At 45.0% G+C, this 27,495-nt stretch overlaps 2 protein-coding genes across 2 annotated transcripts in view; one reads left to right on the top strand and one right to left on the bottom strand.

Annotated features, from left to right (window-relative positions):
- Positions 1-6,378: 6,378 nt before the first annotated feature.
- Positions 6,379-15,153, bottom strand: LOC311245968 (H-2 class II histocompatibility antigen, A-Q alpha chain-like). Its single transcript, XM_084336002.1, has 4 exons — positions 15,032-15,153; positions 13,693-13,956; positions 13,299-13,580; positions 6,379-8,083 (listed from the first exon to the last, which is right to left on the bottom strand). Exons 1-4 carry the CDS (start codon positions 15,087-15,089, stop codon positions 7,950-7,952), a joined length of 738 nt encoding a protein of 245 aa, XP_084192128.1. The 5' UTR covers positions 15,090-15,153; the 3' UTR covers positions 6,379-7,949.
- Positions 15,154-26,696: 11,543 nt separating this feature from the next.
- Positions 26,697-27,495, top strand: part of fam171a1 (family with sequence similarity 171 member A1) — a 109,183-nt gene continuing 108,384 nt past the window's right edge. Inside the window, exon 1 of the mRNA XM_084337024.1 lies at positions 26,697-26,990. Within this exon, the coding sequence (XP_084193150.1) occupies positions 26,885-26,990 (106 nt within the window). The 5' untranslated portion in view covers positions 26,697-26,884. The remainder of the gene's footprint in view (positions 26,991-27,495) is intronic.

Raw genomic sequence — 27,495 nt, 5'->3', positions numbered from 1 at the left:
ACTCTAGCTCGTCACAATACATAGCGATCCGTTGCCAATAACTCGATAAACAACATGATTTGGACGTATATACCATTATACAACCTGGAAATGGACCGGGTATTCCAACATCCCATAATAGGAAAATGTATACTCCACGCTCATCGCCCAACGGTGCGAGGAAGATACGGTAAGATTCAGCGTTATTTTTCAATGTCTTCTATACTAACTGATCTGATGAACATTTGACCCACATTAGATGAATGGTATAACGCTGCCCACGGAATTATAAACGCCCCCCTCGCCCATCCGGTCAACATCAGATGACGTGTAGTAACTTCCAGAAGTCCGTCCAGTTGGATTTTTTTATATCGCGCCGATTGCTATCAAACTGTATTTGATCATCAATATAATGCATTTGGGGCTATAAATCACGTTCTGGAGAAAGCTGTAGAAAGAGATGAAAACATACTTATACTTTAGATCATATTTTAGTATGAATATGTGAATGAAAAAGTTTAACGTTCATACTTACTTACTTACTTACGCCTATCGCTCCTTTTGGGGGAGCATAGGCCGTCGACAACAGTTCGCCAGGGTCCTCTGTCCTGTGCTTTGCTTTCCAGCTGTTTCCATGTCAGTCCGCTCTGTGTGATGTCTGTCTCCAAGTCCCTGCGCCAGGTGTTCTTGGGCCGGCCTCTCTTCCTTTTGCCTTGGGGGTTCCATCTAAGGGCCTGTCTGGTGGTGCTGGTGTTTGGTTTGCGTAGTGTGTGGCCGATCCATCCCCACTTTCTTCTCTTGATTTGTTCTTCCACTGGTTGTTCGCCCGTTCTCTGCCAGAGATCATTGTTGCTGATGGTATCTGGCCAGTGGATGTTCAGGATCCGCCTCAGGCATCTGTTGATGAATGACTGCACTCTAGTCATTGTGATCTTGGTTGTCCTCCACGTCTCTGATCCGTATAAGAGTACTGGCTTGATGTTGGATTTGAATAGTCTGATCTTTGTCTGCTGACTGATAACCTTGGAGCTCCAGATGTTCTTTAGTTGGATGTATGAGGCCCTTGCCTTGCTGATTCTTGCTCTGACATCTGCCTCCGTGCCACCCTTCTTATCTATGATGCTACCTAGGTAGGTGAAGGATTCTACTTCCTCAAGTGCTGTTCTGTCCAGGTTTACTGGGTCTTTGTTGTTTGTGTTGATCTTGAGTATTTTGGTCTTTCCTTGGTGGATGTTGAGGCCTAGTTGTGTTGAGGTGTCTGCCAGTATGTTAGTCTTCTCCTGCATCTGTTGTCGACTGTGGGATAGTAGGGCAAGGTCGTCTGCGAAGTCTAGGTCGTCCAGTTGTGTTGTGAGTGTCCACTGGATCCCGTTTCTCCTCTGTGCTGTTGTGGTCTTCAATATCCAGTCGATGGCCAGGAGGAAGAGGAAAGGGGACAGGATACCACCTTGCCTTACTCCGGTCTTCACTTGGAAGCTTCGTGTGAGCTGTCCGCTGTGTATGACTCTGCAGGTCATACCTTCATAGGAGTTCCTCATGATGTTGACAAGCTTTTCTGGTATGCCGTAGTGTCGAAGCAGTTTCCAGAGGGTGTTTCTGTGGATATACACCCTGAACAATACATATAGGACATTGAATGGGCCCTAATAATGGCAATTTAGCAATAGAATTTAAAAAGTTAAAGCCCTGCAAAGAAGGGGAACTTCTCCATAGACAAATAGAGCTGGCAACCTATGGTATATCATGAATTTAGCCTTAGGCAATCAAAGTGTTAAGTATAAATTTGAGGTACTTGTACTTTACGAGTAATTTAATTTTAGGTAACTTTGTACTTTTGCTCCACTACATTTCAAAGAATATATTGTAGTTTTTACTCCACTACATGTATCTGAACCCATCAGCCATCAGTTACTTTGAAGAAAAATATTTTGCATTGAAAACATGGCAAGAATTTATGAATATTATGTACTTTCACATTTGAAGCCTGTCAACTTCAAGAGGACATAATCAGAGCAGCATAACTGGACCACATACCACTTTAACATAACCTTTAATCAGAGCAGCATACCATAGTACCACTTTAGCATAACCTTTAATCAGAGCAGCATACCTGGACCACATACCACTTTAGCATAACCTTTAATCAAAGCAGCATAACTGGACCACATACTGCACCACTTTAACCTTTAGAGGTCAATGGGTCGAGGTTTTTCTACTTTTACTTAAGTAAAGGAACTGTGTACGTCTTCCACCACTGCGCACAACATTTAACAAACCACAGCGCAGGCTTTCAAGAGAAATCGGCACCAACCAGTCGCACACGCTTTTACAAAACAACAGCCATAAATAGACCATAGATAAAGAATAATGAATAAATAGGAATAGGTAGCATTTTGTGTTGTCTACTTATCACAGTATACTCTCCTAATACAAATAATTTACGTGTCTGTCGTGGAAATAATATCAATTAGGTTCAAAGACAGATCTTCAGGGCTAATATAAATGGAACTGAAGTTAAATACAATAGTATGACATCATTGAGGCTGAGAGGGCAGGCCCCTTCGGTGGGGTAGGAGGGCAGGGGGTAGGTTAACCGGACAAAGAGAATGGGAGAGGGGGGCTCCTCCATATCTGTTCTGTCTCAGTTTCAAGTTCAAGTTCTTTAATAGTTGTCATACAGAAGTACAGAATACTTTCATACAAAATGCTTCTTACTGTTACGCTCCAGAGACTGTGCTAGACAAGATAGTATCAAATAACATAATAACATAATATAGCATGAATTTAGAAGAAGAAAATGAGGTCACAGTTGTTCGGTATAGACATATGTACAATGTTCTGAGTTACCATATAATATACAATACACAATACTATGCAGTGTACTAATGTACAGTACTATCTAGTGCAAAGCAGAAATGGGATGAGGTACAATTTTAGGTACAATTTACAGTAAGGTGTACGAGTTGTAGTGCAATCCTTCATCCATAAATATAAAGTGTGGGGAGTGGGTGCTACAGTGTGTTTGTTTAAAGTGGGTGTGTGCTATAAAGTGTGTGTAGTGGGTGCTACAGTGTGTTTGTTTAAAGTGAGTGTGTGCGTGTGGATGTGTGTGCTATGTGTGTTTGGTGGTTGTTGTTGTGTAGTGTTCATTCATTGTTCGTTTAGCAGCCTGATGGCCTGGGGATAGAAGCTACTTCTGAGTCTTTCTGTGCTCGCCTTGAGACTCCTGTATCGCTTGCCTGACGGCAGCAGTTCAAAGAGGCAGTTGTTCGGGTGGCTCGAGTCCTTAATAATTCTCTTAGCCTTCCCCTTGCAACGCTTGTAGTAAATGTTCTGGAGGGTGGGGAGCCCCCCTCCAATTGTGCGTTCGGCTGAACGTGTCACTCTTTGTAGTCTGCTTTGGTCTTTTGCAGTGCTGTTCCCAAACCAGGAGGTGATGTTGCCGGTCAAGATGCTCTCTATTGTACATGAGTAGAAGTTCTTAAGGATCTTCTGGCTGACTTGGAACTTCCTTAGGCGCCTGAGGAAGTAGAGGCGTTGTCGTGCCTTCTTCACCACACTGTTAATGTGTATGGTCCATGTCAAGTCCTCGGATATGTGGGCTCCGAGGTACTTGAAGCTGTTGACTCTCTCAACCGGTGCCCCGTCGATGCTGAGGGGGCTGTAGTCCTTGACCCCCGACCTCCTGAAGTCCACAATCATCTCCTTTGTTTTGCTGACGTTCAGGGAGAGGCTGTTTTCCTGGCACCATCCCGCCAGGACCTTGACCTCTTCCAGGTAGGCCCTCTCGTCGTTGGCAGAGATCAGGCCCACCACCACTGTGTCGTCAGCAAATTTGACGATTGTATTGCTACTCCGCTGAGCCACACAGTCGTGTGTGTACAGGGAGTAGAGGAGGGGACTCAGAACACAGCCCTGGGGGGCCCCTATGTTGAGGGTGATGGATGAGGAGGTGCAGTTGCCTGCTCTCACCACCTGGGGTCTGCCAGTCAGGAAGTCCAAGACCCACTGGCAGAGGTCATAGCCCAAGCCCAGGTCCCTGAGCTTGGCTATGAGTATGGAGGGGACTATGGTATTGAATGCCGAGCTGTAGTCGATGAATAGCATTCTCACATAGTTCCCCTGCCTCTTGTCCAGGTGTGATGCTGCTGTGTGCAGCACATGGGATATGGCGTCCTCCGTGGACCTGTTGGGGCGGTATGCAAATTGCAGGGGGTCCATGTTGATGGGGAGGGAGGAGCAGATGTAGCCCTTTACTAGCTTCTCAAAGCACTTCATGGCTATGGAGGTGAGAGCTACAGGGCGGTAGTCGTTGAGGCAAGCAGGCTTGGATTTTTTGGGTACAGGGATAATAGTGGACTTCTTCAGGCAGGTGGGGATGACAGCCTGTTCTAAGGACAGGTTAAATATGTCAGTGAATACTGGGGCCAGTTGGTCGGCACAGACTTTTAGGACGCGGCCGGGGATGCCGTCCGGACCTGCTGCCTTCCTGATATTCACTTTTTTAAAGGTCCGCCTCACCTCATGCTCTGTTACCCTGAACACTGCGCCTCCATCAGCAGCCGACCCCCCCCCCCCCATTGCCGAGGCTTGTGAGCTGGTGTTGTTATTACCAGCATCAAACCTCGCATAGAAGGTATTGAGGTCGTTTGCTAAGGAGATGTCACTGTTCAGTTTGAGGGAGGCGCCTTTGTAGTCTGTCATCGTTTTGAGCCCCTGCCACATAGCTCTAGAGTCAGCTTGTTCAAACTGGAGTTCAATTTTATCCCTGTAGCGCCGTTTGGCCTCTGACACTGTCCTCCTTACGTTGTGTCGCGCCACCTTGTGGTCATTCATGTTGCCTGCCACTAGGCCGTCATTGTATGCTTTGGTGCGCTCTCTCAGAGCTTCACGGACGGATTTGTCTACCCAGGGTTTTTGATTTGGGTAAACTTTCATTTTGGTAGTGGGGATTGTTTCTTTCACCCTAGTACAGACATAGTCCAGCACTGTCTCCGTGTAGGCATTAATGTTATCTGTGTCGCGGAACACAATCCAGTCTGTGTTGTGAAACACTGACCGGATCGTATCCTCTGACGTCACATCCCATTTCTGCACCTCTCGCGAGACTACGGGAGTACTTTTAATTCTTTGTCTGTACTTTGGTGTAAGGAAAATGGATGCGTGATCTGACTTGCCAAAGCCACTATCAGAATGAGCCTTGTAGCCACCTTTAAATTGCGTGTAACAGTGATCTAGGATGTTACCGCCTCTGGTGTTGCAAGTCACATGCTGGTAGAAATCAGGCAATACCTTTCTCAGATTGGCGCTATTGAAATCTCCCAGTACTAAAATGGCGGCGTTAACGTTCGTCGCTTGTATACTATTTACCTCGTCGTGGAGTCTGGAGAGCGCGGCGTTGTTGTTGGCTTGCGGTGGAATATACACTCCGACCAGGACGATCGCCGTTAACTCCCTCGGGAGGAAGAAAGGACGACACTTGATGGTTATATATTCCAGTTCTGGGGAGCAGTGGTTGGATAATTCCTTCACATTCGTTGGATCACTCCAATTTTTGTTAAACATGAAGGCAATACCTCCACCACGTTGTTTACCGGACTCTGATTGTGTCCGATCCTTCCTATGGATAAAGAAGTGATCCGCTGGTTGAATCGCGTGATCTGGAACCTCCGGTGTTAGCCATGTTTCGGTGAAGCAAAGGACATTGCAGTCCCTAACGTCTCTTTGATATTGAATCCTTGCTCGGATGTCATCCAGTTTATTGTCTATTGATTGTACATTGGCTAGCAATATACTGGGAAGTGGTGTACGGTGTCGTCTGGTGTCGTTTCTTAACCATTTCACTGCCACACTACAGAAGGTTAACCCTTTACTATCACACTACTGACGGTTACCGCCGGTAGTTACGACTGCCACACCGCCTGTACACACTGTCACACCGCCTGTGAAACAGCTCTGCGCCAAGTGCCTTATTACTGTAACAAAAACTGACCTCTGCAACCAAATGTTTTGTAAAGAAAATATGGTAATATCTTTGAATTGCATGTATACTGTACATAGTATGACCCAAATGTTAACCTTGTCTGAACAGTTATCAGAAAAGTAAACAGATTATCCTTTTTTTTGTTAGAAAAAAACATACCTGTTTGCGTTCATCGTCGTTTCCATGGACAGTGAAATTATTACTAATTCTACTAGTAATCCAATTTTTTTTTCTTATTTGTAAAGAAGGCTAAAAAGGATAGGGAGGACAATTAATATAAGATTATTTATTCAATATGTTATATAATATGAGATGAAGTAAAACCAGTTAGTTTACTTCCTCTCTGGACAGAAATGGACAGTGAGACGTCAACCAACTCTCTCCATTGGATAAAGAATAATGACAGACGATGAGAATAAAGTTTACTTTATTAAAGTAGCTGATAGGACATGGCCCATCATCATAATCATCATCATCACCACCACCAATGGTTTACTGAAACCCAGTGTATTTTTTTTTATTGCACTCACATCAAAAGAGGTATTTTTCCCCTTCTCCGTGCACCTTGGAAATAGGTGAAGTTGTGCCAGAAACCCCTACTCATGGGAATCTGATTATAGGGTGTGCAAGTGTAGAGCAGGTGGAGAAAGCTAGGGGAATGAGGAGCATTAGTGGAGTTAGTATAAGTAAAGTAGTAAAAGTAGGGGAGAAGAGGGAGGGGGGGTGTAAGGGGGTGATAGCTTGGATACCGGTCGAGGTTAGCATGGAGCAGCTGGTGGGAGAGTTAGGGAGAAACGTGCGTAATAGGGAAGTTAAGAGTGCAGAAAGGATGAAGAGAGGAGCTGATAAGATAGAGACGGAGACAGTAGTGATTCAGTTTGAGGGTGAGGTTGTTCCTAGTGAGGTGTTTGTAGGGTTTAGTGTGTTTAGGGTTAGGGAGTTTGTTCAGAGTCCAATGAGGTGTTATAGGTGTCAAGAGTTTGGGCATATAGCCGTTGCATGTAGGGAGTGTGGCGGGGAACATGACTATGGGAAGTGTGGAGAGGGGGTGAAGCTGAAGTGTTGTAGTTGTGGTGGGGAGCATAGTGTAGCGTTTAGGGGTTGTGAGGTGATGAAGAGGGAGGTTGTGGTTCAGAGAGTGAGAAGGGAGGGTAAGTTATCGTATGCAGAGGCGGCTAGGAGGGTAGGACGGGGGAGTCAAGATAGGGTACAGGGGTTTAGAGAAGGGCATTTGGCAGAAAGGGTAGGACAGGAGGATAGAGAGAGGGTGTGGGAGGAGAAGTTTAGTATTGTGGCCTTTGTGGCAGGGGTGGTTAATGCTACGGCGATGGTTAAGGGCAGGACGGAGAGGATAAAGATGATTGTTAGGGTAGCGGTTCAACATTTGGGCATGGAAGGTCTGAAATGGGAGAAGGTGGTTAGGGAATTAGAGAAGGGGGTTGTGAATATTCAGGAAGTCCAGAGTCAACCCTTAGGGGGCAAGGAGTGTGTCACAGAGGGGGGCTTAGTCAGGGAGGAGCAGCATTAGGTGCACTTCATGATGGGGGAGGGAAAATGGACACTGTAGGGGATTAAGGATACCAGAAGATGGCGGTAATGCCCTAAAAGTGGCCAGCCGCCGTTAAACCTCAATAAGAAGAAGAAGAAGAAGAAGAAGAAGAAGAAGAAGAAGAAGAAGAAGAAGAAGAAGAAGAAGAAGAAGAAGAAGAAGAAGTTCTGGTTGTGCAGCCAACGATTCTAGAAGGAACCAAGTGGGAGCACAGACAAACAGGGTATTTGTTAACCATTTAAATTCACATATTATTTAACCGAAGGTGCTTGTTTTCTGTACATGGGTTTTACCCGTACAGTTTTATTAAAATTTTATTTTACCCACGCGACGCCACTGGCCCAAAGGCCTAAACTAAATGTTTGGTCGTATGACCACATGTGGGGACACCGCTAAACCAATGTGTAAAAAAGATACCGTATTCCACCCATTCAGCATTCATTCATAAGGATGGTATACTGAGTATCCCTTGACAAAGAGAAATGTTCCAACTGCAACACCCAGCAGCCCCACAGTCAGCCCCACGCCGCAGAACACATCGGACCCAACGCCGGGGCGAATCACCTCAGGCTCTGTCGAGGAAATAGAAGAAAGACACAAATAAATAAATAAATAAACTAAATTAATCCTTAAGACAGAGAACTATATAAATCAGTTTTTTTAAATTTTCACATGACAAATGTTTTCAAGTCGAACTATCTAAAGATGGTAAATTGGATTGTCGTGTAGATTAGATTAGATTAGATTAAAATGTATTGTCATACAGCACAAGTACAGTACAACAAAAAAAAGTTTGGCATCCAACCAGAGAGCAAATGTAACAGTAAAGTGCAATGGTAATATACAATGTACAGGTGATTAGACTGGGTATACAATTTGTTTTTCTCTGGCACTGTACAGGAAATAAATCTGATAATCTGTTATCAATTCCTACCTGTTAAATATACAGAGTGCGTGAAGGTTGGCCTTATCAACATTCGCTCTCTGCCAACCAAAGCTCTTTTGGTAAATTAACTGATAACAGACCATAGTCTCGATTTATTGGGCCTCACTGAGACATGGCTTAAACCTAATGACTTTCTGCCCTTAAACGAGGCTTCACCCCCTAATTTTAGTAGCTCCCATATCGCACGCACCTCCAAGAAAGGAGGCGGAGTTGCTCTAATTTACGACTCTAAGCACAACTTTACATCTGACGCAAACTGTACGTTTTCCTCGTTTGAGGTGCTCCTGTTGCGTCCCTCTCCCCCCAACAGAAAGTGTGACTGTCCCCACCTCCCTAAAAGAAGCCAGAGTCACACCGCTCATAAGAAAACCAACCATGAACCCCACCGTCATAGGCAACTATCGTCCTGTCTCTCTTCTCTCCTTCCTTTCAAAAACACTTGAACGTGCTGTATCCAACCAACTCACTGATTATCTTTTACAGAATGACCTCCTAGACCATATCAGTCAGGTTTCAGGACTGGTCACTCACAGAAACGGCCCTCATTGCGGTCACAGAGGCACTTCACTTAGCAAAAGCGAAAGGCCTCTCTGTCCTGATTCTCCTAGACCTATCTGCAGCCTTCGACACAGTCAACCATCAGATCCTCCTCGGCTGACATCATACCTCAAACTCCCCTCTTATGGGTTTAGATAAATAAGTTATTTACAGGTTTCTTGTGGAGGGAGAAGACACCTAGAATCAGTTACAAGAAATTGATGAGACCAAGAAATAGCGGTGGACTTGGTATTCCGGATGTTCACTCATACTATCTTTCTTATAATGCCAGATTCCCCAGGTTACATATGCAAGACCGGTATCCTTGGTATCATTATGGTTTCACCCTAAACTTAACTTTAAAATGGATAATCCTATAATACAATTTTCATGTGAGATAGTCAAAGCCCTACAGAAACGGTTAGCCTTCAAAGGGATCTCTTTACCTTCATGCCCCATATGGTCTAACTCCCTATTAATGGCTGGGGGCAGTACAATAGTAAATACTTTCATGGCAGGGTAAAGGAATACATCAAATAGGACAGATTGTGAAGGATGGAGAGACAATACCCTTTAATGAATTGAAAGATCTGTATAATTTAAGAGATAGTGAATTCATGCTGTACTTTCAGTTAAGATCTGTAGTAAGATCACTCTTTTTTTTTATTGATATTTTTCCCCCTCCATTTTCCTCCGATTTTCTCCCATCCCAATGTTAGTCGTTATGCCAATTCCCAATCCCCTTCCTGGTCGCTGCGCACTTACCCCCCACAGTCGGTCTGGGAGAGTGGAGGCTATCACGTGCTTCCTCCGACACACGTCTAGCCAATCATCCGCTTCTTTCGCCTGGCAGCGCGGACTCTCACTGAGAGGGTGTAACGTGTGGAAGGATCACACTACCTCCCTTAGATCCTATCCGCGCTGAGCAGGCGCCCCGACCGAACTGTAGGAGTCGCTGTTTACAACGACCCGGAGCCACCCTGCCAGCTTTTCCCACCCTCTAATACAGCCAATTGTATTAGTGTGAACGGCCAGCCAAGCTGGTGACAACGCCAGAGCTGTGAGCTGGATTCGAACAGGCGAATCCAGCGTCTCCGGTGTTGGTGACGAACGCAATCTCCGCTACGCCACCTGACCGCCTAGTAAGATCACTTTCTATTAAAAATAGAGATATGGGGATCAACAAGGATATGGATGACATACTAAGAAGGATCACTTCAGATAGGAGGTCTCCCGCCTACCTCCAGTCAATGGTCTCTAACTACACAACCCTCAAGACCCCTATGCTCTGCATCTTCTGGCCGCCTCAGACCTACTCCTATCCGAGCTCCGGGAGGGTCATCAAAGAGAAATCGCCTATTCTCGGTCCTTGCCCCACAATGGTGGAACGAACTTCCCACCACAGTTAGGACAGCCGAAACCTGTCCAATCTTTCATCGTCGACTAAAGACGCACTTCTTCAATCATTATCTGAAATGAAAAAATAAAAAAATAAAGAATTCTAACCCTAACTAACCTTACTGTCATGCACTTGTCCTAATATACTAACCTACACTGTAGCACTCAACACTTTGCTGAACATTGTTACTCAGCTGATAGAGTTGTGCCCTTCCTGCTGTCTTGTTGTACAAAACTTGTAAGTCGCTTTGGATAAAAGCGTCAGCTAAATGACTAAATGTAAATGTAAATGTATCTACAGGTATGTAACAGGATACAGTAGATACTAGTAGTATTTTTGAACGACCACATCAAACACGAGGTGGACGCGGGCAAATACTGCGGCATGGTCATGCTGGACCTACAAAAGGCTTTTGACACCATCAATCACTCCATTCTGATTGATAAGCTAAAAGCAATTGGTTTTGATAGTTATCCAGTGAGCTGGATGCAATCCTACCTCGAGGGGAGAGAACAGATGGTGGAGGTGAATGGTACACTGCCCCCCCCCCCCTCCCAGTGAGCTGTGGTGTTCCACAAGGAAGCATATTAGGACCTTTACTGTTCCTAATTTATGTCATGTCAAATGACAAATGACATGTCATCAGCTTGTGACTGCAACTTGTTCCTGTTTGCTGATGACTCTGCCCTGCTGGTCTCTGACAGGGACAAGTTGCATGTTGAAAAAGCCCTCAGCTCTGAACTCGGTAGAATCTGCACCTGGCTCGCTGATAACAAACTATCATTACACCTGGGTAAAACGGAATCCATTCTATTTGGATCAAATAAGACACTCAGCAAGGCCAACAGCTTCTCTGTTACAGTGGGTGACAATATTGTCACAAGGAAAGATGAAATTACCTACCTGGGTTCCATCCTAGAGGCAAATCTTTCCTGTGACAAAATGGCAACCAATGTAATCAAAAAAGTCAACCAACAAACAAGATTTTTGTACAGGATCTCCTCTCTGGTAAATAAGACTGTCCCCGACTAAGGATTTGGATAGTCGACTTTGATTGGCCGAAATGTGCAGATAGTCGACTGGTAGTCGACTACCCCCCTGAATGCAAAAAGAAAAAGTATAAGTATATATATATATATATATTTTTAACATTCCATTTGGGCTGTGGGGGGTGTTTAACTCTTTCAGTGCCGCGCGTATCGCTTATCTTTACCGCTAGATTGCCAGCTTGATAGTTGTTTGCGAAGCTGTGTGTGTGTTCTGTATTATAGCTGTGGAGACATGGTGTGGCTCATTTTGACTGACATTACTTGTAGTGCAACATGGGGAAAAAAAAGTGTTTCTACACGCTGTAGTTTGTAGTTTATTACACGCTAAACATCGCGCATTTCCAAGATAATCCAGTCTTTTTCCGTAGATCACGAGATAAAACATGTCATATGCAATAAGCCCAAACCGTTCTGGTTGATCCCCTGAAAACCCCAAATACTCCCAAATCAAAGGTATATAACATGTACTGTATATATGTACCTTCACAAAATCATCAAGGAGGGGGGGGGGGGGGTCGTTTTAACTCAAAACTGTGATCGTGTTTGCAGAGCATGTTTTTCGTCCGGTGAACTGTGATCGCTAGAAAAACACGTTTCAGATTCGGTCAAATATACATAGAATATACCTTACCTTAGCCAGAAGGTATTCCAAGAAGAATAATTCCAAGTGATCGCATCGCCATCGCAATTACCAGTGTATATGTCTATACACGTTTCGATGGTAAAATACGCTTAGGCAACAGAATTTCGGGGCGATCAATGTGAATCTATGTTCAAGCAGGAGGAGGGGCCCCTACCAAGAAAAAAAAAAGAGGAGGCAGCGTATCAACACCAAGCCATTCAAGTTCAGACACAGACGATACTGCCACCTGGTGATAGTCGATCGGCATTGCAGTTCTAGTGTATGTGGATGTGCCAACGTGATGCAGATCGCTCCGGGCAAGTCTGTAGAGCGGGATCAAAGTAAAGAGATCGAACTATCCAAAAACGTAATATTACGTTATTGGCGCCCAACGCTTGTCGAGCAAACACGTAATATTACGTGGTTGGCGCAGACTGAGTTAATGTCTGAAGGAGTCGAATAAAGGCTTCTTGTCCTCTGAGAAAGCATGCAATTGGTCCACTGATGGATACATCTTGATATTTGTCTAGTCTAGTGTGTTCATTAGACAGGTGAAATCCTCTTTTTTCAGTGCCTCTGTGCCCGATTTTTTAGGCAGTTAGCCTCACTGGTATGTGTGCCATTAGCGTTAGCCATGCTTCTAGACCTCTTTGCTTTTGGAAAGAATAAAAAAGATTCTAAAAATAAAGAATATTATAAATAGATTTAATTTTTTAATTTTTTTGCATTCGACTAAGAGGTTGGCAGTCGACTACGGCTCCTTTCGATCGATTAGTCGACTATTCTACTAATTGGGGTCAGCCCTAATATATATATATATATATATATATATATATATATATATATATATATATATATATATATATATTATAGTATCTACAGATATGTAAAAGGATATAGTAGATACTATATCTATCTGTACATATCTCTCTTACCTACTCTTACTAGTTACACTGCTGGCCAGTATAACTACTATCATACTGTCTTTATACCTGTATCACTGTACATATTAATATTACAAATCTGTACATGCAATACATCTGCTTAGCACTACACTCAGTAGTACTAATTTATATATTTGATACACCTGTACATTGTATATTACTATCACACTTCACGGTTACAGTAAAAACTGCACTCTGATTGAATGCCAAACTTATTTTACGTGCACTGCCAAATTTCTTTTGTAAATGGATTTAAATCCTTCCTCGTCTGAAGGGATTCAGTCGATTACCCCAGATCCTGGTTCTCGGCTCCTCCAAGGCTGGGTGTCCCACGGTACAGGTGTAGATGTCCCCCTCCTGTGGGGTGAACGTCAGGGTGGAGAACTGATGGAAGGTCCTGTCATCATTAGGATAGTAGCGACCGAGAGATGCTCCCTTGGTCACCAGCAGGCCGTTCTTCATCCAGTTGACTTTGATGGTGGGAGGGTAGAAATGATTGACGAAGCAGATGAGGGTGTTCTCCTTTCCCAGCTCTACATCCTCTGAGGGGTAAATGGTGCTGTCTGGTGGGTCTTAATAAGAGTAAAAAAAATATATATATATTCAATAATACATTTCAATAACCAGCATTTCCAACAATAGTAACATTGCAGAGAGAAATCCATTTGGCGGTACCTCCTTTACCTTCTACTTCTGGTGGATTCTTCAATTCCAATGTCCAATATGCCAGAAATCCAGTACACAGATTTCTGGTTTTCTTGATATAATGAAGGAATTTGTCTTGTTCAATCAGCGGACTTTGATGGTTACCCAGCACGAATGCTGGTAGGGTTAAATCGATCGTGCCCCTTTGGGTGTCGATATATAATACCTCGTTGCCGTCAAACTCTACTTGCACCCCGCTGTCATTCCAAAAACAGCCCACAATATAAAGGGACTCGTGGGGAACTGAAAAACACAACAGAGTATAGGAAATAAGACACCAGTTATATATTCTATTTTCTTGTCAACAGTCACAAGCAGTCTCACACCAACAAGTTCAAGTTCTTTATTTGTCAAATACACAACAATACAGGGGCATTTTTTTATTTCGAGCTCAGACTCAACAGTGCACAATTAAGAAACAACAATGAATACAAGAATGGTAACAGTAAGTAGTATAAGATCAAAATCTAATAAAATATAAAATGAGGTAAGATCAAATAAAATAGTCTAATTATTTACAGAAAGTGCCTTGCGTATAGTGTATGTGCATGTTTTTTTTTAATTTTTTATTATCTCCCCCCCCCCCCCCCTCCTTTTTTCGATTTTTCTCCCATCCCACTGTTTAGTCGTTATGCCAATTCCCAACCCCCTTCCTGGTTGTTGCGCACTCCCCCCTACTGTTGGTCCGGGAGGCCGGAGACTGTCACATGCTTTCCTCCGACGCATGTGCAGCCAGCCGGCAGCGCAGATTCTCACCGGGAGAGTGTAACGTGTGGAAGGTCACACTACATCCCTCCAGATCCTACCCTCGCTGTGCAGGCGCCCCGACTGAACTGTAGGGGTCGCTGTCCACAACGCCCAGGACCCTCCCATCAGCTTTCCCACTCCTAACACTGCCAATTGTGTTAGTATGAATGACCAGCCAAGCTGATAGCAACACCGAGAGCTGGATTCGAACCCAGCGTCTCCAGCGTTGATGGCGAGCGCCTTGCCCACTACACCACCTAGCCGCTCCGTGTATATGCATGTTAAGGTGCAGTGCAGGGTGCGTGTGTGTTTGTGTCTTGTTCAATAACAATAAGTAGTAGTAGTAAAATAAAATATAAGATGATGTAAGATCAAATTAAATAGTAAATTATTTACAGAAAGTGTATGCATAAGGTGCAGTGCAGGGTGCATGTTTTTGTTGTGTTTGTTTGGTGGATCAGGTCGCTCTTGTAAATGAGACTGTGTCTCAATGAGATTTTTACCTGTATAAATAAAGGTTTGAAATTAAATGAAGTAGCTACTTAAAAGAAAACACAAGACACATTCTTACTTTCTGAAGAAGCACAGAGGAGGTTGAAAATCAGCGTGACGATGGTAAAATACTCCATCTCCCAGCCGGCAGCTCTTGCAGTCAATAACGGGTGAAACTGTGAAAGGAATCTGGAATGAGGATGTTCACAGTTCACACGTCATGACCGATATTTAGGTAACTTTTTTTTGTTGGTGTTGTATTATTTCCCCATAAATATGTATCCATGCATTTTCCAGATTATTAGATTTTTGTCAACCCGTATTCTGTATTAAATTACAAAAAAAAAGTATTATACCATGCCCCCATGTGAACACCATTTCACATGAAACTCTTAACCAAGCGGTCTGACCGGTTTTACAGGAAAGACTATTCGAGGAAACCGATTCAAGGGTTCACTTACTTCACACGTACGTGTGTTTATGTACTGTATGTCCATGCATGTATGTGTATGAACAATACAAATATATAATAATATATATATATTTTTTTCTACTTTCCCTAGCCTGTTCACCTGATTCTCACCAAACATGCTGTGTTAAACTAAATCGTATTTTAGTTTGTCAAACAAAAATGTATTTCAATAAGTAGTTCAATTATATCCACGCTACATGGTGGGACATTATTATAATCTAAGTCTGGAATCTCATATAGTTACATGGAGCAAACACTTAACTGACACTGTGTAAATATGGTTATAGATCGTATAGCTTTACGCTCTGCTCTATTGTAACTATCCCTTTATCCACTCTAATAATGAATAACTTTCTCCACATGCACACACCTATTTACCTCCGCCTGGCCACACCCACATCCGCTCCTATATAAGCGGGGTTGTGGCCACACAATCAGCTCCTTCCCCTCCTTCCCTCCCTATCTTATTTTCTTTACTTAAGGGTAATGGTAAAAATAACAAGTGGCAAGTTTTCACACATAAGCAGAGCCGTGGATAAAACCTGTTTTCAAACGAGGTTATCGGCTGTGGCTGGCGTGCATGATGTAAAGCTTTTACTCGACAGGTAAGTATGTGCTTCATCTGGCGCGCCATGCACCTGGTGTCACAGCTCTGTTTTTTCTTTTGGCGTCGTATCAGGGGTGAGGTGGTGAGGGGGTGGGTGAAATTATTCCCCGGTTGGCCCCTGTCCAACCCCCCCCTCAAATATGATTTTGTTTACAAAACGTGCGTTGATTCACTATATTTTTGGGGATACGGTGTAATCCCTCAGCTACTGCTGGGGTTGTGCACTTGCTTAGGGAGAGTGCAGTTTTCTCTGAAAATTGTTTGGTTGCTATTATGTATGACTTAGCAAGGCCTGTAGCTAGCACTTGGTCGAGGACTTATGTCTTCTCTCGTCATAAAAGACGGCGTTCCTCTTGCAGTAGTGAGAGTGAACTTTTGCCTTTTTTATTGTGAAAGAGGGTTGTGTGTATCATGTTTTCACGTTTAAGTAAACGTGGCATTGAGTCCACAACTGATGAATTGAAAATGGGGGACCCTGATGTAAACAAGACGAAAGTCTTTCTCTGGTCTGCATCCCCTTAACAATTGTGTGTATTGAGCTGTACTGTATTGTACCCATTCTGCAATCTGTTAATAAAGTTTTCAATCAATCAATCAATCAATCAAACTGGGTTAGGTGTTAGCCTACATAAGTTTACATGTATAGCTCTTGTACCAAGGCCTTTGGCCCCTCTCTTTGGTCTGTGTTTTTTCTTTACTTTAGGGTAAAGGTGTAAAAATTCAGGTGGCAAGTTTCGCACATGAGCCTGAAGCCATGTATAAAGCCAGTTTTTTGGTGTCATGGCTCTGCTTTGTTGTTGCATCGTATCAGGAGTGAGGGGTCATAAGGGGTGGACTAATAAACCCCTCCCCCCTTTACTGATTGGCCGGAAGGTGGAACCTCCTGCCTGTCAGTCTCCCTGTCGGCTGAGGGGTCAGCGCGTCACAGGGAGGGGGAAGGGGGGGGGGGGGGTTCCTTGGTTCCACTCCATGTTAGGATGGGTGGGTCACAGGATTTCACCCCGGCCATGGAATACGTCACTGGGCATGTTTTTCCTATTGGCCATGAGACATCTGTGAGTTTTCAGGCTCTGTGCTGCAGACCGCTGTCATTGTCAAAGTTGGATGATGCGATGCATTCGAAAACTGTTTGTTTTCTGCTCTGCTCTCTTAAAGTGTGTATTGGGCCGTTGGTCACTTGGCCCAATTATTATTACATGAATCTTTTTCAATTGTTACTCACGTAGAGGTCTCTCTGGGGGAACTTCTGTCTTCCCCTCTTATGTAAAGAGCAGAATTTACAGGGTTTTACCCTCAGACGCGTCATATGAGACCTGTGTCTTATAGGCCGGCTTCCTGCTGCTCGTCCCAGACAGCATGGAGGAAACGTTGTCTGGTGTTTCTTATTCGAATTCGCCATCGATATGTTTCGGGTTCTCGACATGCATATAGCGCTGGCCCTGGGTGCTTTCCATGTGGAACCACTTTATGGCTGGCGCGCCTTGGTTGCCCAATTCATAGAAACAGCGTTTTCTATGCGGGCTGCTGGGAAGGAGATTTTATCTCTACCGAGCGCCAGTGCACTAGGTTAGACTCGACGGCTCACGTGCATCTCCGGGGGGAGATGACGGAGTAGATCAAAACATTGGCGGAGGGGTCTCACGCCCATGAGGTGGGCCACCAGGAGCAGTGTATTTGCGTACTGACCGTCTTGGTGGCGCCCTCTGTGATGTTTTGGATCGACACGCGTACCTACCCCCCTCTTAGGACTGGGGATGGCAGCGTGACTAGGACGTGGGACTGGTTCTGGTCGCGCCGGACCAGGTCAGTTAACCCGTTGTCCGCCGGGGCGCAGATCTGCTGTTCTGGTACCCCGAAGGACTTAGTGCTTTTCCGGGGGGGAAATGCCGGGTCGGGCCGGGCGTCGCAGGGATTGATGTCGTGGATGTGTGTGTCATATGTATGCCACCACGGGTTGCCCTTAACAGTGACGTGCTTGGTCCATACTGTGTTGTACCTTGCGCTGTGTTAGGGGGCTTGGTCCCTCTCCATTTGTTTCACCCCTCCCTCCCTGCTAGGACGGGGCTGGGAGGGGGCTGTTGGGGAGGTTGTTCTCAACTCCTCTAGGCATCCCTGTGTAGGTCCCGGTCCGCCGGGCCCAGGTCCGAACTCGTTCTCGTCAACCTGTTGGCCTGGGTTAACCCTTTGAAAACTGAAACACTTGTGCTGCTTGTATAGCCTGTGTATACACGCAGTTATGTTTCTGAGTTTTCTTTGTGGGTTAAGGGAACAACCGCCTCCTGTTAAACCAAACATAGGGGGGTGGTTGGTTCTCCAGTGTGTTGGTAGCAGAGTTGACTCTCAGGTTGAGGCCGGGCTTGACCCCGTCTGCCCGAGAGTATGCCCCCGCATCTTTCATGACATCTGCCAATTGTGTCAGAACCCGACCCCGCTGGATTGGGGGGTCGGGTTTGTGGAGGTTATGACATGGTGCACAGCATACCGAACACCCCTTCCGCTGGGATACTGTTCTCACAGTAGACCCTTTAGGCGCTTGTCTAGTCCGCAGTGCTCCAGGCACAGGTCGAGTTCTGCTCTTGGGGCCTGTTGTCTGGATTGAGGGATCAACCTCAGGGCTGTACGCTAAGCTTTTTCACTAGGGGCACACTTGCCCCTAAATGAGAAATTTAGGGGCAAAGAATATTTTTTAGGGCCACATTTTTAAATAACAATTTTACCATTATAGTGCAAAGAAATGTGTTCCTCCTGCCTCATTACTGTGGTCCTTTTATTTAACATTTAAGTGCGTTTGTTTTCAGGTTTGTATCTTTTATAATGAACCAACTGAGAAAGTGTGTAAATCACTAATAGAATAAAAACAACAAACTGTGTGTGTGTGTGTGTGTGTGTGTGTGTGTGTGTGCGCACGCTTGTAGTGCTCCTTGAATGAGATCACCACATCACACACACCATTGCATTAATGAGGAGGACAAGAAACTATGCATACCTTTGTTTCACAATGAAAAGTGCTTTATGAATAAAATGAATTATTATTATTGTAAATAGCCCCATGAAAGGTTTATTATTTTTATGGGTAATTACCCGCTTCATATTTGTGATGTTACTGGTTTCAGGGTGTGCCTAAAGTGATCAATGTGTTGAGCCGTTTATAGAGATCTATGCCAATTAATGTTTATGTATATCCGGGACTTTTTTTTATAAGAATTGAGAGGCCTACTACGGTATGTGTATACCTTTAATTTGAAAACCGTGTTGCGACGCAACCTTGTTTACATTTGCGCTTTTGACAGTGAAATGTTCCGTTCAACTTAGCTCGAAGGAAAGACTAATCAAAAAGCTTTAATTGACCCGTATGAGGCTCTTACGGTAGGACTTTGATTGTTTATAGAAGTGGAATGTAATACTATGCAAAACGAGAAATAAAGAGTGATTTTACCAGCAGTAAGTTGCAAGCCACTTTCATACGGGGAACCGTGACAATTATTAGTATTATCTTATTTGCATATTGTCTCATTATTAGATAGATAGATAGGTTGATACTTTATTGATCCCCGGAGGGAAATTTAAGTAGACAGTATTTAAGTATTGAAAAACATCCTAATAGTGGGTTACTCACCTAATACATGGCTGAACGTTAGAAGTGTCCGTGTCCCCGTCATTGTAATCATCACTGCCAGATCCGACTTAATTTAATCGGCTATGGTCTCTTAACATCTCTCCACATCGGACGTGGTTGTCATAAGATGGACTGATATTCGTCCGTTGTTCTTGCAGACCAAAATTAGCGGCTTAAACTTATTGAAAGGAAGTTCTTATTTGGCGATGCATAGCCCACATTCAGTTTCGATGGTTCGCTAGGAATTATGGGATTTGGTGTTGGCTGTATGGACTCTACGCAGACAGGGACATGGTATTTAATCGCACGATAGACTACAACTACCAAGTTGTGTGACCCAGATTCACTTCACACGCAAATCTTTTTTTCCACACAGGCTATCTCAGTAAGTTCATTTGCAGACAGATTCTTTCATAGCACCGCGACATAATGTTGTAGGCTAATGTTTTAATATTTTTTTTATCCAATTTGTATGGATTAATTTAGGAGTGAAATGCGAATGAAGGGTTGAAATCACTACTCGCAAGGTTGCCCCCAAATATTATTTTCCACTTGCACGGGCCAAATTAAGGGGCAATTTGCGATAATCTCGTCGCAGTGTCCAGCCCTGAACCTCCTTGGGGGTTGTCTCCCCGGCACGCCGACTGGCCCCGCAGTGTTGTGGGGGGGTAGCTTCTTGAAGAGTGCTTCAGAGCGGCGTGCCAAGGGGGGAAGGGCCTGCTCTTGATTTGGGCCCTGTCCGATACACTGGCGATGTGGGGGGTGATGTCACCAGTGACCGTCTGGTGGGGTCCCGATGCTGCGGCCTCGTTGGCCTCACCAGGCCCCCTTTTTTCAGTGGGTCCTAGCCCTCAGGTTGTCCTAGGGCTGGGATCTCCTCCGCGCTCCGCTGCTGCAGCCTTGCCACGGGGTTGGGTTCTTGACCTTCGACCCCGTGATGTTGGGGGCTGTGACGGGGGTGTTTTGCTTCCCGTCCGTTCCCTGGTGGCATGTGGGATGCGCGCCTGAGTGGTCGCGGGTCCTTCTGAACGAAGGTAAGTCCCACGGCCTGCTCTCCCTGTGCGTTTGAAGTGCTAAACCCTCTTCACACAGTCGGATCCGATTCCCTCCCGTCCTCCACTAGGGAGGACCGGGTCCTCCCCGGTTCTGATGGTTGTAGGGGGCCTCAGCGGGTACATCTGTCGAGCTTTTCGCTCTGCTCAGCTCCTGTGTTCCAATAGAGCAAAGCGTAAAGCTATACGATCTATAACGTACGGTTATCCTATAACCCTAGTTATATGAGTATAGCGAGCGCTCTGCTCTGACTCACTGAGGACCCCATGGTCTTTGCCTTCGGTGGTGAAAGACTTGGGAAGGAGCTGATTGTGTGGCCACGACCCCGCTTATATAGGAGCGGATGTGGGTGTGGCCAGGCGGAGGTAAATAGGTGTGTGCATGTGGAGAAAGTTATTCATTATTAGAGTGGATAAAGGGATAGTTCCAATAGAGCAGAGCGCTCGCTATACTCATATAACTAGGGTTATAGGATAACCTTATGGTATGTTTGTCAGGCAAAACCTCACCACCGGCACCTACCAAAAGCTACCTCCTTTTACTACATCATTACTGGAATGGAATTTTGGAACCTATGAAACCCGTTCTAGTGACTGGCTGGTCCTTAAGGTCCCCTGAGTTTGCTCTGAACAGGGTAAATCTGTATTTTGCTATGATGCCCCATAACTCATGGAATGAACTCCAACAGTCCTTGGAGATCCTCCCCTCTGTTGCAGAGTTTAAAACCTTGATCTCCAACCTTTGTCAATCAAGTTGTACGTGTTTTAATGAATTTGTTATCCTTACTTTTTGCCTCATCTTGTTGCATCTGGCAACCAGTAAAAAGAAATGTGAGTACACAAAACTTTTACTTCAGTGTGTTCAAACCTCTGTTGTTACTCTATTTCATTAGCACTCAACGTGATTTTTCTTTATTGTGTAAGAAGCTTCAGAATGTTACCTTTCAAAAGAGACCAGACTCATGCATGTCCTATAAGGATAAAGTATAATAAATCTTAAATTATTTTGGGTATGCAATCGTCAATTTAATCCCATCTTTTAAATAATGCATGTAATGTCAAGTAGAATATCTTGTATATTTATGGAATAGAAAGATTGTAAACTCATTGAAGTTGCACAAGAATCTGAGCAAAAAAACTCCCATTGACAGCCATTCCATCAATTCACAATTGAAGGCATTGAATAACTAATCAATTAGACATAGGAGGCAGACGGATAACACTGTGGTATTCAGGGTTGTCCTTGGGTAAAGAAATTCTTAGTCAACTAACAGTTAAGGGCTTTGTTGACTAATCGATTAGTTGATTAAATTGACAAAATCTGTAATGTGCAATTACTTATAATTTTTTAGGAAATAACTCATTCGGTATAGGGGGAAATGTGACTAAGTAAGTCTTGGTCAACTATGATGAAACTGACGGAATAATCTACCATGATGGGGCAGCCCTAGTGGTATTAAACTAGTGGTCTCGTGCTGGTGAGTGGAGGGTTCGCAGTTGGTCTGAAGACAAGTGCCAAGTGCTTGCCAGTAGCCAGTAGGGGTACGATACAATGGCGATTTATTTTAAAAAATTTGGACTTCATGGTGTTTTTGCTTTGTTCTTGATTTATTGTGATGTTTCTTCTTGACTTGTCATGGGGACATTAACGTCTGTTGTCGGGCCTTACAAATACATTTGATTTTATTCGATTCAATAGTGGTGATATCATACATTTTGCTACATGATACACAGCATGGAGGGGTTTTAAGGTGGAGGGAGAGGCATGCATGTAAAGAATGTCACCATAATCCAATACAGATGTAATCGTTGACTACAATTGTCTCCTGACTGGCGGTAGTAAAGCATGATTTATTACAAGAATCCAAGGGTTACAAAAGGGTTATATACATAGGCACGAACAGAAGCACATCTGAGCGGGAGAGAACTGGTGTGCATGTTTGTCACTGCAAAGTGTACATTATAGGTACTGTGTATACAGTACATTTTAAATTGAGCTATTCATTCTGCTTAAGGGTTTGCACTATTAAGCTGGAAGCAGGCTCACCCGGAGCAAATGTGTAATGTGACACTGACACCCAGTGATCAAACATGGAATATTAAGCAGATCCATATGGAAGGAGTATCTTGTGTTTTATTATAGAAAAAAAGTCAGCATGAAACCCAACAACTCAACTAATGAGTAGAATAACTTGAGCATAATACATATTGTGTAGATTCTCCTTTGTGAATCTGGTTGTAACATGCTATATAATGTGGATATATAATTGTTATTCCATTTGTATTATATAGAATTGTATTGGCACATACAAAAAGCATGCCAATGAAGGTGCAACATTCTGGGATCCCTCCTTCCATTTGACAATCAACCCAAGACAAGCAGGAGGGACCACTGACCACAAGCAGGAGAACCACTGACCACAAGCAGGAGGGACACTGCCCACAAGCAGGAGAACCACTGACCATAAGCAGGAGGGACACTGCCCACAAGCAGGAGGGACACTGCCCACAAGCAGGAGAACCACTGACCATAAGCAGGAGGGACACTGCCCACAAGCAGGAGAACCACTGACCATAAGCAGGAGGGACACTGCCCACAAGCAGGAGGGACACTGCCCACAAGCAGGAGAACCACTGACCATAAGCAGGAGGGACACTGCCCACAAGCAGGAGAACCACTGACCATAAGCAGGAGGGACACTGACCACAAGCAGGAGGACCACTGACCATAAGCAGGATGGCCACTGACCACAAGCAGGAGGACCACTGACCTTGATGGTCACTGGTTTTGGCAAAACTAACTTTTTTGATACAACATTCCCTTGAAAAAATGTAAATGATTTTGTATGTGTGTTGGATAGAATAAAAACGTTCCCCCCTGATTCTTGGGTGAACACATGAAGCCAAAACTCATGAAGCCAAAACTCTACTTTATTATTGTTCTGTGTTTATTTTTTTTATGAGATTGTGAGATTCTAGTTCATTTATTATTATTTTTATTTTTTTTTGTATACATAGTGATACAGATTTATACATTCATGTGACACTGCAGCATACATACTTCTATAGCCAATGATTGTGCAGTACAGTGTTGAGGTTATACATGCATCATTACACAAATACACCAGGCAAACCAAAAAAAGGAGATCCCAGAGGGTTAAAAAGAAAACCCCATCATGACTGCAGAATCAGCAGTGGAATTATTTAATTAATGCCTTCTTAGTTATTTAATTGGTCGTAGGGAGGTCAGTCAGCCAATCAGGGGGTCCCTTGAAATGTCAATCATCATCTCAAACACAATGTCGGCCGACCAATCATGAGGGCCCCTCGACATATATTTAAACAGAACAGCAAAATGTAAAAACCCTCTAGTCTAGGGCAAGGTCTGATTGGTTAGAAAAAAGCTAAAAGTACAGTACTTTTTTTCTTGGCCAACTGAAGTTGTATATCAGCAGTTGCTAAAGAGGCTATGAATCTTTTTGTTTTTTGTTTTTGTTCAGTTATCACATACTAAATCATTGCATTTCCTGCACGTTTTACACACAGTCTGAACTCCATCCTCACCCCAGATCCTGGTTCTTGGCTCTTCTCAGGCTGCGTGTCCCACGGTACAGGTGTAGATGTCTCCCAGGCTGTGTGTCCCGCGGTACAGGTGTAGATGTCCCCCTCCTCCCAGGCTGTGTGTCCCGTGGTACAGGTATGGATGTCCCCCTCCTCCCAGGCTGTGTGTCCCGCGGTACAGGTGTAGATGTCTCCCAGGCTGTGTGTCCCGTGGTACAGGTGTGGATGTCCCCCTCCTCCCAGGCTGTGTGTCCCGCGGTACAGGTGTAGATGTCTCCCAGGCTGTGTGTCCCGTGGTACAGGTGTGGATGTCCCCCTCCTCCCAGGCTGTGTCCCGTGGTACAGGTGTGGATGTCCCCCTCCTCCCAGGCCGCGTGTCCCACGGTACAGGTGTAGATGTCCCCCTCCTCCCAGGCTGTGTGTCCCGTGGACGTGGTACAGGTGTGGATGTCCCCCTCCTCCCAGGCTGTGTGTCCCGTGGTACAGGTGTGGATGTCCCCCTCCTCCCAGGCTGTGTCCCGTGGTACAGGTGTGGATGTCCCCCTCCTCCCAGGCTGTGTGTCCCGTGGTACAGGTGTGGATGTCCCCCTCCTCCCAGGCTGTGTGTCCCGTGGTACAGGTGTGGATGTCCCCCTCCTCCCAGGCCGCGTGTCCCACGGTACAGGTGTGGATGTCCCCCTCCTCCCAGGCCGCGTGTCCCACGGTACAGGTGTAGATGTCCCCCTCCTCCCAGGCTGTGTGTCCCACGGTACAGGTGTAGATGTCCCCCTCCTCCCAGGCTGTGTGTCCCGTGGTACAGGTGTGGATGTCCCCCTCCTCCCAGGCTGTGTCCCGTGGTACAGGTGTGGATGTCCCCCTCCTACCAGGCTGTGTGTCCCGTGGTACAGGTGTGGATGTCCCCCTCCTCCCAGGCTGTGTGTCCCGTGGTACAGGTGTGGATGTCCCCCTCCTCCCAGGCTGTGTGTCCCGTGGTACAGGTGTGGATGTCCCCCTCCTCCCAGGCTGTGTGTCCCGTGGTACAGGTGTGGATGTCCCCCTCCTCACAGGCCGCGTGTCCCACGGTACAGGTGTGGATGTCCCCCTCCTCCCAGGCCGCGTGTCCCACGGTACAGGTGTAGATGTCCCCCTCCTGGGTTGCAAAGGTCCGCATGGAGAACTGGTGAGAGGACGTTGATGGTGGGATGGTAGAAATGATCTACATAGCAGGTTGTCCTCCCGGCTGCACTGTACCTCACTCTGAGGATAGATGGTGTGTTCTGGGCTGGACAAGTAATCATGGGGTGACAGTGGGTTGGGAGGTAGAGCAGTCGTCTGGTAATCCGGAGGTTCCCGGTTTGATTCCGGCTCCTCCAGGGAAGTGTGACGAAGTGTCCTTGAGCAAGGCATTTAACCCCTAATTGCTCCTGATGAGCAGGTCGGCACCTTGCATGGTTGCCTCTGCCGTCGGTGTGTGAGTGAATGGGTAAAATGTGAGGAACAAATTGTAAAAGCGCTTTGCATAAAAGCAGCCATTTACCATTTAATCAAGTTTAAATTACGATTTTGTCTTCCCCTGATCATGAAAACAAGATAATCGAGATAACACAGGTAATTGTGCCGCATGCCGTGTCGCTCTCATTTAGTCTTGTGTTGTAAATGCAGCACACTCTTCCTTCACAGCGGTGTGCTCCGCCCCTCCCCCCCTACCATAAGCCCAAACAGTAGTTTCAGCTCGTGTTGAGAGGAGGAGGATAGAGCCACTGCACGTTTCTCCAGTTGTTTTGAAACATCTTTGTTAACTCGTAGAAGATGACAGAAACAGCCTTTGGTCGATTGATGTTCTCAAATCAACAAGTTAATTGTGTTTAATAATCGTGATTTCAATATCAATCAAAATAATCTTGATTATGACTTTTGCCATAATCGAGCAGCCCTACTCTGGAGCATCTAATCACAACATGTAAGAGTCTAAACTAGGGGCAGCCAGAATTTTAGACATGGAGGGCCAAGGGTCAAAAACGTAACATGACACCAGGTAGAATGAAACATAGAAACATACAGGCATTGGCATCTTTGTTACATCATCATAGTGTTCGGTAATAAGCAAGTTGTCTCAAATCATGCCTCAAATATCATTAAACTGCATCAACATACACCAAATACCAAATTTGGCCCCCGGGTCTTTCTTTGGGCAGCCCTGATCCAAACAATGCTGTGTGTGTGTGTGTGTGTGTGTGTGTGTCTTTACACTGTCCCCCTTGATCAAATAAAGTAAACCTAAACCTAACCTAACCTGCAGGTGGCACCACTTCATACATTTGGGGATGACTGCGTGTGGACGGAGCAGCCTGTTGGTGCTGTGTGCTGGTGGGGCATGTGCCATAGACTAGAGGAACGGGGCTGTCTTCCCTGCCTGGCCCGCTGAGGAAAAAACCCACCGAGCGGCAGAAGGGCTGGGGGATGCAGAACAGCAGAAACACACTACAGGCAAAACTGGAGGAACACGCTGATACTCCGAAATATGGAGTGTCGCCTGTTTACGGAGCACCCTATAATAATACGCCGATGTAGTCAGTGAGTTGGTCAAAGCAAAGATTTCGGCTGATACTTTTACAAACCCTTTATACTGATACACATCTGCAACGATGCGGGTTGTGGATTTGAGGACTGTCGCAATTGTACTCTGCCTTTTCGGATGCCATGTTTCCAGAGTGGATACCAAAACACTACAGAAAGACAACGCGACTAAAGGTAAAGTAGTTTAAAACGTTTTCTTTCGTGCAACTAAGCCAAATAAGCATTTTACCATGGCTTTTAGCTGGCTAGCATGCTGGCTATTGCTAACTTACTAGCTGGCTAATGGTGCTGCTAGCCACTTCTGATGCTCTCAGCTTGCTACTAACGTTAGCCATGGAAACAAGACTAACTTAATTTAGCTGAAATGTTCTTAATACTGTATTGCGTGCCTTTTTATTTGGGTGTCATCTCAGTTGTAATTCGTCTTCTCCACTATTTTTAAACCATAGCCCGTAGGACAGAAAATCACTTTCATTCTCTGTTGACCATGGTTAGTAGTAGGTCCAACAGAAAGGGGAGTTAAACTGCAGTGATTGGAATTACTACTGTCTAGCCTACATATGGCTGTTTGCACAGAACACGTGTGTCTGTGTGTTTACTATAATAAACACGCACGCACACACGGGTTACTAGGCAAATTAAAAGGTGAGTCCAACTGCAGTGATCGTGATTGCATTAT

This window comes from Notolepis coatsorum, assembly GCF_963971535.1.
Source record: "Notolepis coatsorum genome assembly, chromosome: 19".
Lineage (NCBI taxonomy): Eukaryota > Metazoa > Chordata > Actinopteri > Aulopiformes > Paralepididae > Notolepis > Notolepis coatsorum.
This window is presented reverse-complemented; position numbering and strand designations above follow the sequence as displayed.

What these genes read in the sequence shown, in the direction of transcription:
- LOC311245968 (XM_084336002.1), bottom strand. Translation starts at nt 15,089, where the DNA reads ATGGAGTATTTTACCATCGTCACGCTGATTTTCAACCTCCTCTGTGCT. An exon ending in GAATCCACCAGAAGTAGAAG is followed by an intron (nt 13,581 to 13,692) that starts GTAAAGGAGGTA and finishes ACTCTTATTAAG; the next exon opens with ACCCACCAGACAGCACCATT. An exon ending in GCCGAGAACCAGGATCTGGG is followed by an intron (nt 8,084 to 13,298) that starts GTAATCGACTGA and finishes TTTCCTCGACAG; the next exon opens with AGCCTGAGGTGATTCGCCCC.